This window comes from Diorhabda carinulata, chromosome 4 (assembly GCF_026250575.1).
Source record: "Diorhabda carinulata isolate Delta chromosome 4, icDioCari1.1, whole genome shotgun sequence".
In the NCBI taxonomy this organism is placed as follows: Eukaryota; Metazoa; Arthropoda; class Insecta; order Coleoptera; family Chrysomelidae; genus Diorhabda; species Diorhabda carinulata.
In genome coordinates this window covers 16,018,167-16,036,160 of record NC_079463.1, presented here as the reverse complement: position 1 = coordinate 16,036,160, position 17,994 = coordinate 16,018,167, and the positions used below count along the sequence as shown (strand labels likewise).

The window sequence follows — 17,994 nt, the reverse complement described above, 5'->3', positions numbered from 1 at the left end:
ATTTCAACCAAAAGTGGAATTTATTCAACCCAATTTCCTCTTAAAATATTTATAAGTAACCAAATAAGAGATAAAAACAGTATATTCGACAAAAAGTTTTTTCCAAAACCATAAAAGATATTTCCTTTCAAATAATTATAATATGTTAGAAGTTCCATCTTTCCATATCTCTATTTACTTCACCGGTAACGCCATCGTACCATATCTTACCAAAACTTACTTGCTTTCCATGCTACAGATATCCTACCATTATTATCGCTCGCTCTCCATCTTTCCCTACTTACTTCACCGGTAGCGCCATCTTACCATATCTCTACTTACTTCACCGGTAGCGCTATCTTACCATATCTTACCAAAACTGCTTCATTTTACAGATACCATATAAGGAGCCAATCATATGCGAGAAAGCGTGGTCACGTGCCATTCTTGAACCAGCTTTGACTATGTACCCAATCATATGCGAGAAGGCGTGGTCACGTGACTTATGAAAAGTGGAGTGGAGGGGCTGGTCTCAAGTGGCCCACTTGGATGCTTAATTTCATTCCGTACAGCCAACTTATAAGCTAGACTCTTTACGTCATGTCGAGTTAAGACGTAGTATTTGCTTTCCATTACAAGCAACTACTGAACCAACTGTTCTTCAAGGTGAGCTGGAAACACTGGTTTCCGTTCTAATTTCTTCCGAACAACTTGTTCCGCCGGAAAATCGGTTTCATGCACGTACCTCTGAAGAGTTGTTTTTGGCATTCTAAACTGTTTCACGGCTCTTTTTAGTCCCATTTTTCCTGCCCGCACCATTCGCACAGCCTCTGCCTTATTGTCCTTGTCCCAAGTCTTTCCCGTACATTAATTTTCTTCGTTAGTTGTTTTCTAGGCATGTTGATTATAACTGAAAAATATATTAACATGCTAGCTTCACGAAATCGAACTATGGTAAGTAATATGGAACCCGGTTCCGTATTTCCGCCATGTATGGGGTTCCATATTAGCAACAACACATAAGTAAGTGAAAAAAGTTCTTACTTCTAAGACCTTTAAAAGTATTATAAATTTAAATGCCAATACACAATATTGGTGACGGACAAAGAGAGACCCGAAAAACTCACTTATAACTAACAAAAACTATGCATTCATTCGACCACTTAAAAAGTTGCGTTTTCGTTTGTTCGCTTAACCTCAAATTATTCAACTATAAGCAAACCGTTGGATTTGTAGATTCCTGTGTGGCTTCGCCCGTGGATAAGTATCACGCTTCTGTTTCTGAACACTAGATGCCGCTTTAAGTTCCAATTTTATTATGGGGTTCTATCTTACCAACGGGGTTCCATAATGCCACCTTCCCCTCTACCATATAAATTATTTATATCAAAATAAAGTAAAAATATGTTTGGTTTTAATGGATCGTACTCAGCCATATATTTGTTATTTGCTTCAGAGTACCTATTGCAACAGACTGATATACCACTTCGTATTCCTTCTTCTAAGAACACTATGTCAACATCCTTAAGCAATTCAAGCTCACTCTTTGTGTAACGCAGCATTGCGTCAAAAGTGTATCCGGGTATTATATAGTACCATGCCGGATCTAATCCATAAGATTAGTAACACTTTTCCCTAAAATATCAGTTTTCATGTATAAATCTGAAAAATTTCAAAGTGTTTTTATATCAAAGTTTCGCCATATTTTTAGCGCATGACGATAGTGATCCTCACTAATATGTTTGTCATATAATTTATTGTAGAATTTTTCTATCGCGGGTAGCTCAGTTTCGAGAATTTATCCATAGAATCAATTCTTTTTTTAAAATCTCGAAATTATTGTTATCTAAAGAGTTTACCAACTCATCCAGAGATGATCCCAAAAATGAATCAATAAACCTAAATTTTATATTTGTTATGTCGTCTGTTAGGGTAAACGATATATATTTTTCTTTGTTCATTAGTAGTACGTATATATGACCTTGCATCGATAAATCTCTTATCATTAACCCTTTGAGTACGGAATTGTTTGGAGACTTTTATGCATATGGAACGGATTTAAATTTTTGCTATATGGATTAATATGTAAGAGTAATACATTTTATTTGGAATATGCTTATATTGGTAATATAAATATATTTTTGAAAGTACATATTAATTACAAAATATAAATAAATATATCTGTGGCTTGGTTCTAAAAGGGCCAAAGTCAAAAATGCTAGTCCTGAGAAAAAGGCGTTGAAAGATATTTGAGATTTTTTAGAATGATTTAACTTTCTTATACTAAGATTCCCACTATTATTTTTTTTATTTGCTTTTTGTTAATGTAAAGAAACAATATTTTATCATATGAAATTTTTTAACAAGTTACTATTTTATGTAAATATTATGACATTGGCCCTTTTTGGATTTAAAGCTACTGCATCTTAAAGTGACATTGGTTCACTTAATGAGGATCCATAAGGCAGTTAGAAGGGGAAAAAACATCTGAATTCAACAATTTTATTCACATAAAGAACATTTACACAAAGTACAGTTCAAAGTACATTTTTGGGATTATTAAAGATATTTTTTTTTATAATTTTCTTATTCATCTTCATCATAATCTGAAAATGTATCTACATCTGATGAACTCGTCAATTTATCCAGTAATGCATTATAAAATATGCGACTATTTGGCTGAATGTACTGCATTAAGTCTTTCAAGTCTTTAAGTTTTTCATTACTCAATGGTAATGGCTTGTTTGATATGGGTCGTAAGTTGAAATAATAATCTGTGTTGGTAGAATGTCTCGTATCTTTTTTCACTAAGCTTATTGTTTTGAATTGCTCGTCATTTCCAAAAGAAATTTTGTACTGGATTTCATTTGGTTTATTCCATCGATATTGCATCCATTTGATTTTGGTCCACTTAACTGGCTCCCCGGCAGTATTAACTTTTTTTTGTACAAATACAGTTCCGAGAAGTTCTTTAAAGTTTAGAAATCTATCTTGTTGCATTTCATGTACGATGATTGGTGGTTTTCTTGGAATCATTCTAATTAAATTTGCCCAGTCACGAGGAAGTTCAATGAGAGCATTTGTTCTTTTCCTTGTCTTCTCTATCAATGCATGCACTGAGTCTGCCTCCATGTGGGTGTGCCCTGCTTCGAGAAACTTGTGATTGATTACTATTTTCCTACCTTTGCTAGATAATTCTTTAGTTAAGAATAAAAACATCATTGCAACAAAAATATTTTGATTTTGTCCTGGACACGAATCACTGAAAATATTGACTTCTTCAATGTCGACTGGGATTTGCTTTAAAAACGCGTATAGACATGATGCAATTTCTCGACCTCCTCTAGCTGCGATTGTCTCATCCCATAGATAGCAAATTGCTGCTGGGTTTTGGTTCCTACTAGTGATGTATAAAGTGAGATTCAGTGTCCACAGTTGCCTTTTATAAAACGATATTCCGCTTGATAAAAGTGGGGTTGGGAGACATTTTTGCAGGTCAAAACTTATGGTCATAATCTTTTCATTTGTTTTACTTTTTTCGACATCATTTTTTTTCTCATCATAGGAAGATTTTGCCAAAAGCAATAATTTTCAATAATTATTATATTTTTGTTACTCTCATTTGCCTCTGTTTTAATCAACATTTCGAATTTGTCACATTTTCCACATGTATCGTTTTTTGGTTTATGAAATGAAAGATTAAATTCTTCGACAAAAATTTTACGATACATAGATTCTTTTTGCGGGCTGACGTTGTTTATGACACACTCTTCCTTGTATAACCTGTACATTTGTGAAATTGATAAATGAGATGGCAAATATTTTTTCTGAGAATGAGACCTTGAATAATGACTTTCATAGGATGGGAATTGGTTTATATGTCTTCTAATAAAATCTTTCTCTTTTTCTGGGATTAAGGGCTGTTTTCTATGTTTTCCCCGTTTATCTGAAGCACACATACCTGCTTCACTAGCTCTTTTTTTCTCAATACACACTCTAATTCTTTTAATTGTTATATCTAAAGTGTTGCTAAACATTTCTTGGCATACTTCTAGCCTAATTTCACCTTTATTTAAAAAATATCTCCGAGAATATTGACGCCTACTTTCTTTTTTGTCATTCCTTCGTAGCCTTTGTGTAGCTTTTTCTTTTTCTTCAACAAAATCCGAAATAAATTTTGATTGTCCATCGTAAGATAATTGATAAAAATGTTTAAAAATAATTTCTCTCTCCTCATTACTCATAAGATCAAAGTATTTCTTTCTACAATTACATGGGGGCTTCATGCGTTTAGCTCTTATTAATTTTCCTTTCAAGGTAACATACTCCTTACCTTGCAATTTTCGTTGTTTGCTCACATTTTTTTTCCAGTTACTAGGATTTATTTTACGCTTCCTGGATGCTCCCACTTCATCCCTTCGTTTTCTTACCCTATTCTTTAAAATTTTAGCAGGCGTTTGTTGTTCACCTTCACTACTACTCTCAGAAGAAGGCACATAATCATTTGAACTCTCTGCAAGTAAATCAGCGATATCTGAACTTTCAGAAGGTAACTCTTCATTTGTATATTGAAAACTTCTAGGGAAGTTTGAATTTAATTCATCTAAAAAAAATATGATTTGTGACTGATTTTTGGGAACATTAATTTACATGCTTTCAGTTTTGTTAAAATCTGAAAAGATAACTGTTGAAATTTACCTTGTACAATGATAGTGATATTATCATTATTATTGTGGGTTTCAGCAGGTACCTCTTCAATCATAGGTTGAAAACTATTATTATAATCCAAATCTCTTTCTTCTAAACATGTAACGTATTGTATTATTGTCAATATTCAATGGTACCAACTTATAACTATAAATTAATAGAGTACAATATATATATATATATGGTTGCATATGCTTAATACCTATTTAGGTACAATCATTAAATAAAGTAGGTATAATAAACACTAAAAATAATCATAATACATGAAGACATGTAGATTATGTTACAAACAAAAGAAAAAAAAAGATGTTTTCGTGAACAGTTCTTGAGAACATAATGCTTCAAAAAACATAATGTTTAAAATAAGTGACATAGAAAACTCGAAAAATTTACCTTGTTCACATGCAATGATGTTATTATTGTGATTCGCTTCATTGCTTTCGATCTGACTTCTGCTAGTACTAGCAACAGGATCTAGAAAATTGATAATTTATCATGTTTTGTAGTGTCAATTGTATACTTTTAAGGAATTAAAGGAGTATTCTGTTTGACTTTAAAAGTATTTTTTCTATTTATTATAACATTATAGCATTAATAATATTACTTACCTTTGGAAACACTTGATTTGCGACACAGTTCTAATATTTTGTAAACTCGAGAATGAGACATATTGAACTAAATGCCTTGAAAACCGCGTGTTAAGATAAAAAGCAAATAAATGAGGGAGAGTGTCGGACAAAGTTCATTGTTGGTATGAAGAGGGGATAGACATGTACAAGCTCGAAAAAGTAACATCTGTATGAATGCTAAAAGGGCCAATGTCAACATAGGCCCTTTTAGAAATAAATCAGAAACCACTAGCAATGACTTTGGCTGACATTATAATGGAAATACAACTAATTTTAGTTTGTTATTAGACATTGGCCTTTGTAGAATTAAAGCTTTACTAAATAGGAAACTTTTGATAAAATAACACAAAATTTGAAAAAATTGACATTGGCCCTTTTAGAACCAAGCCACAGATATAAATGTAACAAAATAGAAATATTTATAAAGAACAAGAACTAACTTAAAATCTAATAATTTTGTACCGTGTGGTATTTTTCAAAACATGTCGGTAAATGTAAAGTTACCTGGCACTGTTTGCATTGCCAAGTGGTTTCTTCTCTTATTTTATGTTTATAATATATGCGGCACCGTTTTGTCGGATGTTTCTTTGATTCTGTTGCCGGAATATTCTCCGGAAAATGTGCCCAATTTTTTGCTTGTAAACGCTGTGGCGTATGGGCATTTGAAGGACGCCCACGGGTACTATAATTTGGCAGGACCACTTGCTCCAATAATTCTTCAGCAAGTTTTAAACGAAATTGGACAATGCCTGTTTTGCTTCCACAATTGACTTTATTATATAGAACGTGTGAATTGAAAATAGCCATGTCTATTAGATAAAACGCCATTTTTTTATAACCTTTCACGCATTTTCTCATAACAGGAAAGCATGCTAGCAATTGGTCTTGTTTATCAACGCCTCCCATACCTGTATTATATTCGATTACACATGATGGTTTGATAATTTTGTCAAAATCGTCATCTTTCTTTTTTCGCTTCTCCGTCTCAAGTAAATCAATATTTGAATGTTTTGTACTAAGCATGTATACATCTTTCTTATCTTTCCATCTTAGTGCTAATAAACCGTAAGATGATAACATTTTGGCCCCTCCTTTTTTTAGTTTGAGGGAAGCAAGCTCTTTTGGCATGTGCTTTCTATTCTTTCGCACAGTTCCAACTACATTCGTATCCTGTTCCAGTAATTTTAAAAATAATTGTGGAGACGAAAACCAATTGTCCATGTATAGTGTGTATCCTTTTTTCAAAATTGGTTGTGCTACTTCTAGGACAACACTCTCAGACGCTGGTATATCAGTTCCCGGTATTTTATCTGTGCCAACATAGATTTTAAATCGAATACTAAATAACCTGATGAAGACTCGCAAAGTTTATAGATTTTTATTCCAAATCGCGCTCGTTTCGGTGGATAGAATTGAATATAACTCAAACGTCCTTTGAACTTCGTAAGAGATTCATCTAGTGATACTGATGATCGAATGTATTATTTAGATAATCAACTAAATTTCTGCTTTTCCTAATTCTATCATTTTTATCCAACTTTTCGTTATCTGTAAAATGAAGGAATTTTGAGATATCAAAAAATTTATCCCGTGGAATAGTGGCTGCATAAATTGGAGTATTTATAATAGTTTTTTTTGACCAATATGAACCCAAATTAGATTTTTTTACTTGAGACATAATAATACATAATGCAATATATCCCTTCATTTCATCCAAAGTTACTGGAAACCACTTTAGGTTTCGTTTATTTGCACCTTCTTTTGCAATTATTTGACTGGCATATCAATTCGTTTCTTCTACTATCATTTTCCAAAAAATTTCAGTAAGAACTTGGTTTAGCACTTTCAAAGGTATAGGATTATCACCTAATTTGCGCAGGCACAAAGCATTGATTCCAGCTATTTCTTGAAATTGTTTTATATCGGCAAGATGTTCTTTTTCTTCCCAAATCCATTGTTCTTGCAATTGTTCGATAGAAGAATAACTATCTCTCGATAAAAGCCGCGCGCGTTTTCGACGTACTGATATTACTTCACTATTGTCAGTATCACTTTCCAATTCATTGTCGTTTTCATCATTTTCATTCTCTAATTCACTGCAATCACTGTTATCATACAGATTTAATTCTACTTCATCGGAACTATCATTATCGCTTTCATAAAATGAATTTTTTAATTCAGACATCTTAGAATAGCGTATCAAAACAAAAACCAGGGATAAAATAATAATAAATGGAATTAACCTTATTTGCAACTGTAAGATGTCGAAAAAACGTTAGGCAATTGTTTGCGATCAACGCCAACTAGCTGGGGTGTCGCAAAAATCAACGCCTACTTATCAAACTCAGATGACGAGTCAGACTCGTCCACCGTAACTTCGCCCAAGTAAACACATGATGAGTCTCATTCGTCAAATGTGCTCAAAGGGATGATAATCGTATCCGCTAAGATTATGAAATACTACAGGTACAATGTATTTTTTCTGATAATTTAAATTACAACTTTGATGAGCCCAACCCCGTTTAACCCCCGTAAAATGATCATGATCCATTACAACTATATCTGACTGAATCATCGTAATAACATTTTTAATAATATCCCACACTAAATGATTCATGTAGTTGATATTTTACGATTTGAGACTTTGAATTATCGCTATATTTTTTAACAATGATTCAAAATCGCCACATATAATAAATGGGGTCTTTTGTTTATAAACAAAATTTTTAAATTTAATTGAATTGTATGATTTTGGATAAGAAATTTTGCAATCATTTAATGTGGAACAAAGCACTTCGTGGTTTTTAAGGTTTTCTGCGTTATGAAAGTAATTTGTAACATCTGTTACAAATAAATTTTTTATCATTGTGTTTGTTTAATTGACCCGATATCAAACGGGATAAGTCTTTACTCCAACAGTAATGGAATTGAATATTACAATTTTCATCTGAGTCTGTTTCATTGGGCGGTGTTACAAAGTCATTTAGTACTGGGATATAAAAGTTTTGAAGTAGTAATAAATTTACATGATTTTGAAGCTTCACTTTAAAAATTCTCACAGGTATTACATTATAATAGTCATTTTTTACAGTTTTGTGATATTCTAAACCATATACATTAACGGAAATATCATTCAATTCTTCGAATTTATGAATTTTATTTAAAGGCATCGGTATCGTTTATCCATATTAAACACTTAATTATAATGTGGATATGAGAAGGGTCTGTAAGAATGACTTTCCGTTGTACATAAAGCACTTACAATTGATCTATAGAAACAAGCGTTATCTTTGTTTTCAACGTTAGTATTCAAAGATATGAAAGATGAACCACCTGCATTAATTTCATATTTGTTCAAATTAACTTCTAAAGATATTATTTTACTTAAACCCCAACCTGATCCACTTTCAGAACATTCCGATAATTTTCCCAATAAATTTTCTACTACATTTTGGAACCATTCCTTCTTATTATCATTCCTAGTAAGAATTGCTCTTTTTGAGCTAAAATATTTAAAGACTTTTTCCGAAGGACTTTTTATAACTTCCTCGCAAAACGAAACATTAACTTTTGAAGCTGAATATCTTTTTAAAATAAAATTCATTTTGAAATTAATAGTTTTAAAGCAATCTTCAAAAAAATTATCCAAATTTGTATGTTTTAAATTAATTATCACAGCCGTCAAAATTTGACTTTTAAAAGCTGAAGCTATATTTTCCCACCTAATCCTATCACTTCGATTATTATTTTTCACCCCATACCCCTTTTTAGATTCACCTATTCGCTTTATTAATACAGGTCAACGTTTTAAATGTCCAATATTGGTATATTGATTTCTTCGCGTTCCAATCGACAAAGGTATTTCACGTAAAGCTCTATTGCAAATTCTAATACTATTATGTAAATGTTGTATCCATTTTTCATTACCCTTTTTATTATAACTTTGATTAAGTAAAAAATTTAATAATAATTTAATACGTAAATAATTTGAATTTAGGAAATTACTTTCCTGATTATCAATATTTTTGAACAAAATCCTTGGTTGGGCTCCACCAAATTTTTGAGATTCCGTATATACTAATGAGAATGACCCCGCATTTATTTCATCGATATAAGGCTTATATGTTTCTCACTCGTTTTGGTAAGAACGCCTTAGCTTACTCAAATTCAATTAGAATTACTTCACCGAACTTGGATTGTACAACACCAGCCTTAATAATTTTATGAAGCTCATTAATGGGTAATTCATTTATTTTAATGGTATCTTTTACCAATGTGCTACTCGATTGATTTAATAAATCTAAAAACGCCATCTAAAATGAACCTTTTTCCTGAGAATAGTGCAGCGAACGTGTCACCAGAGGCAGCACTAGTAGTAGGGACAAACATAAAATATTTACATGCAAAGCAATTGTATTTACGTGATATTATTTTATTATTTAAAAATATAAATCTGATATAAAAAAATTTTTTTGAACTTGTATAATGCCAACAAAGCATTGCAGTTTTGCGAATTGTACGTCGGATAATCGATATCCAGAAGAGAATGTGTTTTTTATACCATTTATAAAGCCTCATGTTGATGAGGTTAGATGTAATAAATGGATACATGCTTCGAGGAGGGTGGATTTAACAGTACAAAAAATTAATAAATATTCATATGTGTGCTCTAAACATTTTATTGGGGGGAAAGGTCCTACTGAAGAAAATCCAGATCCTGTTTCTGCAACAATTAGTAAAGTAAGTAATAATAAATTTTTTTTTAAGTAATGTTTGTGATTGGAGTAAAATAAAAAATTTTCAATGAAATATGAATGATTTAAGACGTAGTAGGCATGAAACAATTCTAAATAAATAAAAATAAGGTAAAAAATACTATTTATTAGCAATACACATACTGATTTAGTAATTTCTTACGTGTTGCTTTTTTTTTATTTTAAGGTTTTTGCTATTTACTGGGCTGATTGATTACTTGAGAAAATAAATTAATGTCTGCTAGCGTCAAAGTCATAAATGATTGACTATTTTATAACTGAAATTATGATAAAATAAATAATTTTAAAAACTTTCAACAAAATTTTTCCAACTAACAAACTTTTAATTTTTATAGATACCAAAAACACGAAACAAACGTCCTTCAACATCAACAAACGATTTTCTGGGCAGTCCGCTTCAAAAATAAAAAAAAAAGAAAGATGTTGACACAGAATCTTCAAATCCAATCCAGCAAAATGATACTCAAGATGTTCTATTAGATAACAGTTTAACTCCTGAATCCATTGAGTTACCGTCAAGTAACGGAGAACACACCAATAAATCCGTAAATCATGCAGAAAGTCAAACATGCATGGAAGTTGAAAGCATTTTTGTAAAAAAATTACAGAAAGAGATTGAAAAAGTTACGAAAAAACTAAATACATCTACTCTTAATTATGAATCGTGTATTAATGATCGTAAAAAGTTTTAAGTTTTATACAGGCTTAATGCCAGAAGATTTTGATATTGTGTGGAATTTTTTAGGTCCGCCAACGGAATCATCACTGATAATCTGGCATTCAAAATCTGAGACTAATAAACGTATAACGATAAAACAATTTGAAGCATTATCTTTAAAGAATCAACTTTTTTAACTCTTTTGAGATTAAGATGTGGCTTTTTATTGTATGATTTGAGTTGCCGGTTTGGTATCAGTATTGGCTATATTTCGAAAATAACAACTACATGGATACAACTAATGTATTATGAATTTAAACAACTAAATCATTTTCATATCAGTAAGAACTTACCTCAAGCCTTCAAGAAATTTAAAAATATACGAGTAATTATTGATTGTTGTGAATGGAACATAGAGAAGCCTAAAAATTTTAGTCAACAAGGAAATACGTATTCAAGTTACAAATCTAATAACACAGTAAAGTTTTTGATTGGAATCATACCTACTGGAGGGTGTTGTTTTCTTTCAGACGGTTTTGAAGGGCGCATAACTGATAGAAGTACAACTGAAAATAGTGTATTTTTTGAATATCTCGAGAAAGGTGACTTAATATTAGCAGATCGTGGTTTTAACATAGAAGATTTATGTAATAAATATAAATGCACTGTATTAATGCCACCGTTTTTAAAATCGAGAAAAAAGTTTACAAAAAATGAAGTTAAGAGGGCAAGAGAGATTGCTTCGGCTCGAATACACGTGGAACGATTTATTGGGCGAATGAAACAGTTTAGAATAATGCAAAGAATTATACCTAAAACTTTATTGCCTATTGTATCACAAACTGTTTTTGTAATTGCAATGTTAGTAAATTTTCATGAGCCACTTGTTACATAAATATTTCAATAAAATTTATTAAAATAACTATAACACTATAATTATTTTGTTTTGTTTGATTAGTTCAGTAAGTACAGCATCATTAGTCATAAGTTTTAAAATATTTTTAAACAAAAAATAAGCATAAAACATTTATGGTAACAACATACACATATAACATCCTATTATTAAAAATCTTAAAAACATTAACTGTTGTTTTTATTACACTTATATGTCCATCACAAATAGAGGTAAGTTTCGTGGTAGTCTCATCTCAAAAAATTCCATAGCTAAGATATTATGGACTTTGCATAGTTTAGTTGTTAGGGCATTTATAAAAGTTTCATCTCGAGATATTCTCTCAATTACAAAACCATTCTTTGGCGTCCAGACAATAAAGTCACAAAACTTATATTCCAAAATGGCTAGGGTTAGCTGAATTTGGTAGTAATAAGCATGATTCCTTTTTAAAGTGATTTGATTATTTTTAACAGTATAGAACAGATTACTTTGATCTTTGACTTCAGCTAAATTTAAAGATGAGCAATTTTTTAATGTGTAAGGACACTTTACTTCAATACAGTAAAGGAGTTCGTTATTTTCAAAAACTAAGCCATCTGGACTACAACCAAGCCCTGGGAACCGATCATTAACAATAAATCTTGCCTTTTTAATTTGAGTCCTATTATTAGATGTAAGGTATTCGTGGATAGCAGTTGATTCATTTTCTCTACCGTAAGCGATCGCAGGCAAGTGACTTATATCTTTTGGTTCTTGCCATAATTTTGTATTAATTAAATTAGTTAAATCTTTGCTAGTATAAAAAGACTTACAATCTGATGCAGTGATTCGGTATCTTCGTGCACTGAGCCATGCCGGACTATTTTATTCAACCTTTATTTCAAACGGACCACGCGTTGATTAGCTTAAATTCGTTTGAAACTCTGCAATTCTTAATTTTAAATTTAATTTTTGATCACTATCCAAATTATAATTATCATAGTGTATTTGTAATAAGTCAATCCACATTGATTTCTTATCTTTGTGTTGTAAGCGTTGGATAAAGTCTGTTGTCATCATTTCAGCACTCACAGAACAGCTTAGGTCCGACTGCGCGCTAAAATTAATTACTTTTTTTCTATTAGCTTCATTACGATTATTTTCTTTACGCTTTTCACTCGGATTTTTCGTAGATTTAGCTTTTTTATATTCAGCAGTAATGATACTAGATGGATTATTTCCAGTTTTGCGACCTTGGTTCCATTCTTTGAATTTAGAAGTACAAGTTAGCGGTTCAAAACCATATTGAAGCGTATATTCTTCTAATTTAAAAAGTAATGCGACAATATGAGAACAATTTAAAGATTCTGATGCTGGACATTGACATGCAGCATTTACTACGTTTCCATCTTCATCAAGACCTATTACCACGTCATAAATCGTAGTTTTAAAGGATGATTGGATTTCAGCCCTTAGATAATAATTATTTTTACAACAATTATCTTGTAAATCTTTTATACGATCACTGATACAGTACGTTGGATGGCTTTAGAATTACCACAAACAGACATTAAATCATCATCCATTTCTTGATCGTTGTCATCGCTCTCCTGTAAATTTTTTCCTTGTGTGATATACTCATGTATGATACCGTAACAAAATGAACGGGGAATCTGTTTCGACGGAAAGGTTTGCCAATTATCATTAGGATAGAAATTTGTATGAATGGGTATTATTAAAGATGGTTGCAAGCGTTGTTTTTTCTTGACTAGCCATATTCCTTTATCAATACCTTCAAAAATAACTCCTTCTCTTCCTTTATTTATACATTCGTTGACCCTATTGTATACCAATGAAAGATTACTAAAATATTAAATACTAACTGATTAGTTTATCACTGAGAGTCATCATCTGCATATGTGTGCGAAATTATTTTTAAAATTAATTAAATGAATAAAAAATGAATAATAAATTTTTCATTGTTGATTACCATTGATTACAATAGCATATAACCTCTATTTTTTATTAAATTATATTCATTTATTATATTTAATTAAATTTATTTCATTACCGTAAATATTTGATACATATTTCACTCGGAAATAAATCTGAAAATCATAATAATTTTCAATTTCTTTTATTACAGTTTGAATCTACCGCTACTATTTTAATAGAGTCTGTATACTAACCTGTCTATTAATTCATTTTTTTTCCACTTATTTTTAAATTACGACAAGCAAGCCAGCGTTTTAATGTTACAACATTGTTATCTTTTACGGTTGCAAATTTTAATTTTGCTCCAGGAACATCGTCCTCTGTTAAAAACATTTTTTTTCAAGTACACTTTACTGTGTGTTTATATGGGGATTTGACAGTGTTTGTCCCTACTGAACTACTAGCGCTGCTAGTAATTTTTCGTACTTCAGGAAAAGGCTCATTGAATAATTGCAAAAATATGATGAAACTAAAATACGACTATGGTAAAAAAACTTACCTTTAATGACGTCACATAGCCGTTACGTAACGTTTGATGTGATATGATATTTGATAAAAATTGTCGAGCTGGGGATTCGAACCGTCGATGTTCATATTCGTAAATACAGCAGTTAGCCAAATACCAAATACCAAAAACTTTATTTACAAAATTAAATATGTACAGTACATGAAATAACAAATGAAAATATACAGTAATAAACAATGTTAAGTCTTCTCTCACGTTTCAGCATGTGCCTTCTCTTCATGAAGAGGTCTCACGCGCCTAGGCTGGTGTAAGCCGCACTATTTACCATCTGTTTTTCATCTTGATTGATTTGATTTGACATTTCCATCTGCTCCTTGACATTTCCTATTGTCATTATCAGATGTTTATGATTTGTTTGAAAATAACGGTAATGAGTTGAATTTCAGAATTTTCAGGTAGCTCTACAATTACGATTAGTGTCTTTGAAAAATTATACAAAAAACAAGGTTATTTATATGATTATGTTTACTGTGTTCCTATCTTTATTCTAGAAATAAAGGTAGTTTATCATGAAGTAGACCATGTTTCAGATTGGGGTTATCTCTGGCTCTTTTCTCCGTCACATTTTGTACTAATGGTGACGTCAGTTTATCTTTGTAAAATTTATTTGAATTCTGAACAATAAAGTTTTGGATCGCCTCGATATTCGCTTCCTCGTGGAGATCAGCGATTCTACTATAGCGTCCTTTTTCTAGTGCAAGTCTTAAACATTTGTTTTGGATCCGTTGAAGCTTAATGAATAGTGTATCTGGAGCTGAACAAAATACTTGGTAACCGTATGTTAAGATTGGTCTGATTGCTTGTTTATACAAAGTAGTTTGTTCTCTATACTCAGGCAACTGTCTTTATTTAATAGTGGATATAATTTTCTTTTTGCGTTATTAGCTTTATTTACGAGGTTGTTAATATGTGTATGATAATTTAATCTTTTATCTATATGAAAACCTAAGTATGTTATAGATGCCTTGGGCGTAATAGTATTATTTTCAATTTTCAATTTTGATCTTATTTTGTTATTCGTATGTTTTCTAGTTAGAATGATTTGTTCGGTTTTTTGGGGATTTAATTTAAGCTTATTTTCATTCAAATATGGTACTACTACTCTATTCATATGAATATCGATTTTTCTATTTGCAATTTCCGCAATGAATGATCCCTTATACAAACAAGTATCGTCTGCATATAAGGCTGTTTGTATGATATCATTCATTGGAAAGTCATGTGTCATAATAGTATACAAGTGAGGGGATAAGGAGGATCCCTGCGGAACCCCTGCTTCTGTTTTGAATGGACCGTTTATTGTGTTGTTCATTTTCTTCTTCTTTCTTCCTGCTGTGTATAGGCATCATTGCCTGTTTTTCTTCACGTCATTGCCTCTGCTCAGTCACCTGGGAGGTTGTCACTCCATCTTTTCCTAGGTATCCCAATGCTTCTTTGTCCTGCTGGTGATTTGTCCCTTGATATTTTCACAATTCGTTCTTCCGTCATGCGGTCAATGTGCTCATTCCATTTTATCTTTCTATCCAGTACCCAGTCATTGATATTATCTATCCCGCATGTTCGTCTTATGTTTTCACTCCTTTCTCTATCCAGTAGTGTTCTTCCCGCTATTCTTCGAACTATTTTCATTTCTGTAGTCTCCAATATCCGTTTCGTTTTAGAGGTCTCAGGTCGGATCTCTGCTGCATAGGATAATATAGGTCTGATTGCGGTCTTGTAAATGCGGGCTTTTTCTTCACTTCGAATGTATTTATTTCGCCAGATTGTGTCATTTAGGTATGCTGCTGCTCTTGAGGCTCTTGTAGCTTGGTTTCTTACTTCTGTCTCCACGTCTCCGTGTCCAGATATTTAAATTTCATTTCCTGGTGTATTATTTTGTTATCCACCACAAGCTTACATCTGATCGGTGTCTTGGAAGTAACCATTGATTTTGTCTTTGCCGCTGATATTATCATATTGAATTTTTTTGCTGTTTTGTTAAATTGGTACAGTAGCCTTTGCAGATCGTCCTCGTTCTCCGCCAACAGTACCGCATCGTCTGCATAGCACAGGATTTTGACTTCTTTATTTCCCATTTTGTATCCTCTTAGTTTGCGTACTTGTTTTATGATTTCATCCATCACTATGTTAAATAGGAGCGGACTGAGAGAGTCCCCTTGCCTAATGCCCCTATTTGCAGGTATCTGTTCAGTTAGGTCATCATTTATTTTTGCTTGGATTGTATTTTTTGAGTATATATTTTCGATTATTTTAATGACATTATATGGTATCTGTCTATCATAAAGAAGGTGTATTATGTCTTTTAATTGTATTCGATCGAAGGCCTTCTGCAAGTCAATGAAACACATGAAAGCTGGTCGATTATATTCGATCGATTTTTCCGTTATTTGTCTTATGACAAATATTGCGTCCGTGCAGGATCTTCCCGATCTGAAACCCTGTTGTTCATCTGCTAGTGAGATACATTCATTTATTTTATTTGTGGTTAATTTCAGCGTTGTGCATAGTAGATTTATTCCTCTATAGTTCTCGGGCATTTTTTTATCTCCCTTTTTAAATAGTGGAATCGTAATGCTATTTCTCCACTCATCTGGTATTCTGTGATGGGTAAATATTTTTTTGATTAGGGTTGTTAGTTGTTGGTTTAGCTTCTCTCCTCCATATTTAAGTAATTCGTTGGCGATGTTATCCGGACCTGGGCTCTTTCTGTTTTTTAGTTTTTGGAGTGCTGTTTCTATATCTTCCTTTTTTATATTAGTCTCATCACTTATTACTATCTCTGGTGTATTTGGTTCGGTCTCTTCTTCCTTGTATAGTTCCTCTAAATATTTTACCCAAGTATCTCTTTCTAAGTGTCGGGTTCTGATGAGTTCATTTGCTTCTGTTCTCTGATTTCTTATTAATCGCCAGATTTGTTTTTGTAACCCATAGAAGTCGCTTTCCATTCTTTTGGAGAAGGTTTCCCAGTAGTTGTCTTTCATTTGTCTCACTAGTGTTTTTGTATCGTTACGGATTCTCTTGTATTCTTTATATGTTTCTGCCGTTTGTGACGACATGTAGTTTAAGTACGCTTTCTTTTTCTTTTTGCACTGTTCTTTGACCTTGCTGGAGAACCATAATGTTTTGTTCGTTCCTTGTTTTTGTGGTCTTATAGTCCGAGTTCCAAGCGATTCACTTGCTGCTTCTATGATATTTTCTTTTAATCTCTTCCAACTGTTGTTAATATCATCATTTTCTTCTATCGGGCTTTTATCGATTTTCCCTTTTAAACGGTTTTTATATAGTTCTTTTATGGTTGTGTCCCACATGGATTCGATGTTTATTTTTTCTGTGTGTGCTCTTGGTTCTCTATTCCTTCCCAGGTTAAGTTTCATTTTGATTTTTCCTAGAAGCAAACTGTGGTCACTTCCTGCATTCGCGGAGTTTAATGTCCTTACTTCTTGTATCTGTACGGGGTGTATATGTCTATTGGTTACGATGTAGTCTATTGTTGATTGTTGTCCCCGGGAGTTACGGAAAGTGGATTTGTACTGTGGTTTGAGATCAAAGAAGGTGTTGTTGATTCTTAGATCACATAGCGAACATAGGTTCATCAGCAATTCCCCATTGTCGTTCAATATATTTTCGTTAAAGCGTTGTTTTACGCCTGGTATCACTTCGTTACCAATGCGTGCGTTAAAATCTCCAAGGATTATTATCGATTCATTCTGTGGTAGTGATTCTATAATATTTTGAAGCTGTTCATAGAAACTTTCTCGCTCTTGTTTTGGCTTATTATCTTCGGGTGCATATATCGATATTATATTTAATAATTGAGTTTCTGTTCGCAGTTTAACGATTAGTATGCGAGA

General features: G+C 32.2%; 1 protein-coding gene across 1 annotated transcript; it reads right to left on the bottom strand.

Annotated features, from left to right (window-relative positions):
• Positions 1 to 2,319: 2,319 nt before the first annotated feature.
• Positions 2,320 to 4,949, bottom strand: LOC130893091 (uncharacterized). The gene is made up of 2 exons (XM_057798888.1): positions 4,678 to 4,949; positions 2,320 to 4,582 (listed from the first exon to the last, which is right to left on the bottom strand). Exons 1-2 carry the CDS (start codon positions 4,739 to 4,741, stop codon positions 3,489 to 3,491), a joined length of 1,158 nt encoding a protein of 385 aa, XP_057654871.1. The 5' UTR covers positions 4,742 to 4,949; the 3' UTR covers positions 2,320 to 3,488.
• Between the last annotated feature and the right edge of the window lie 13,045 nt (positions 4,950 to 17,994).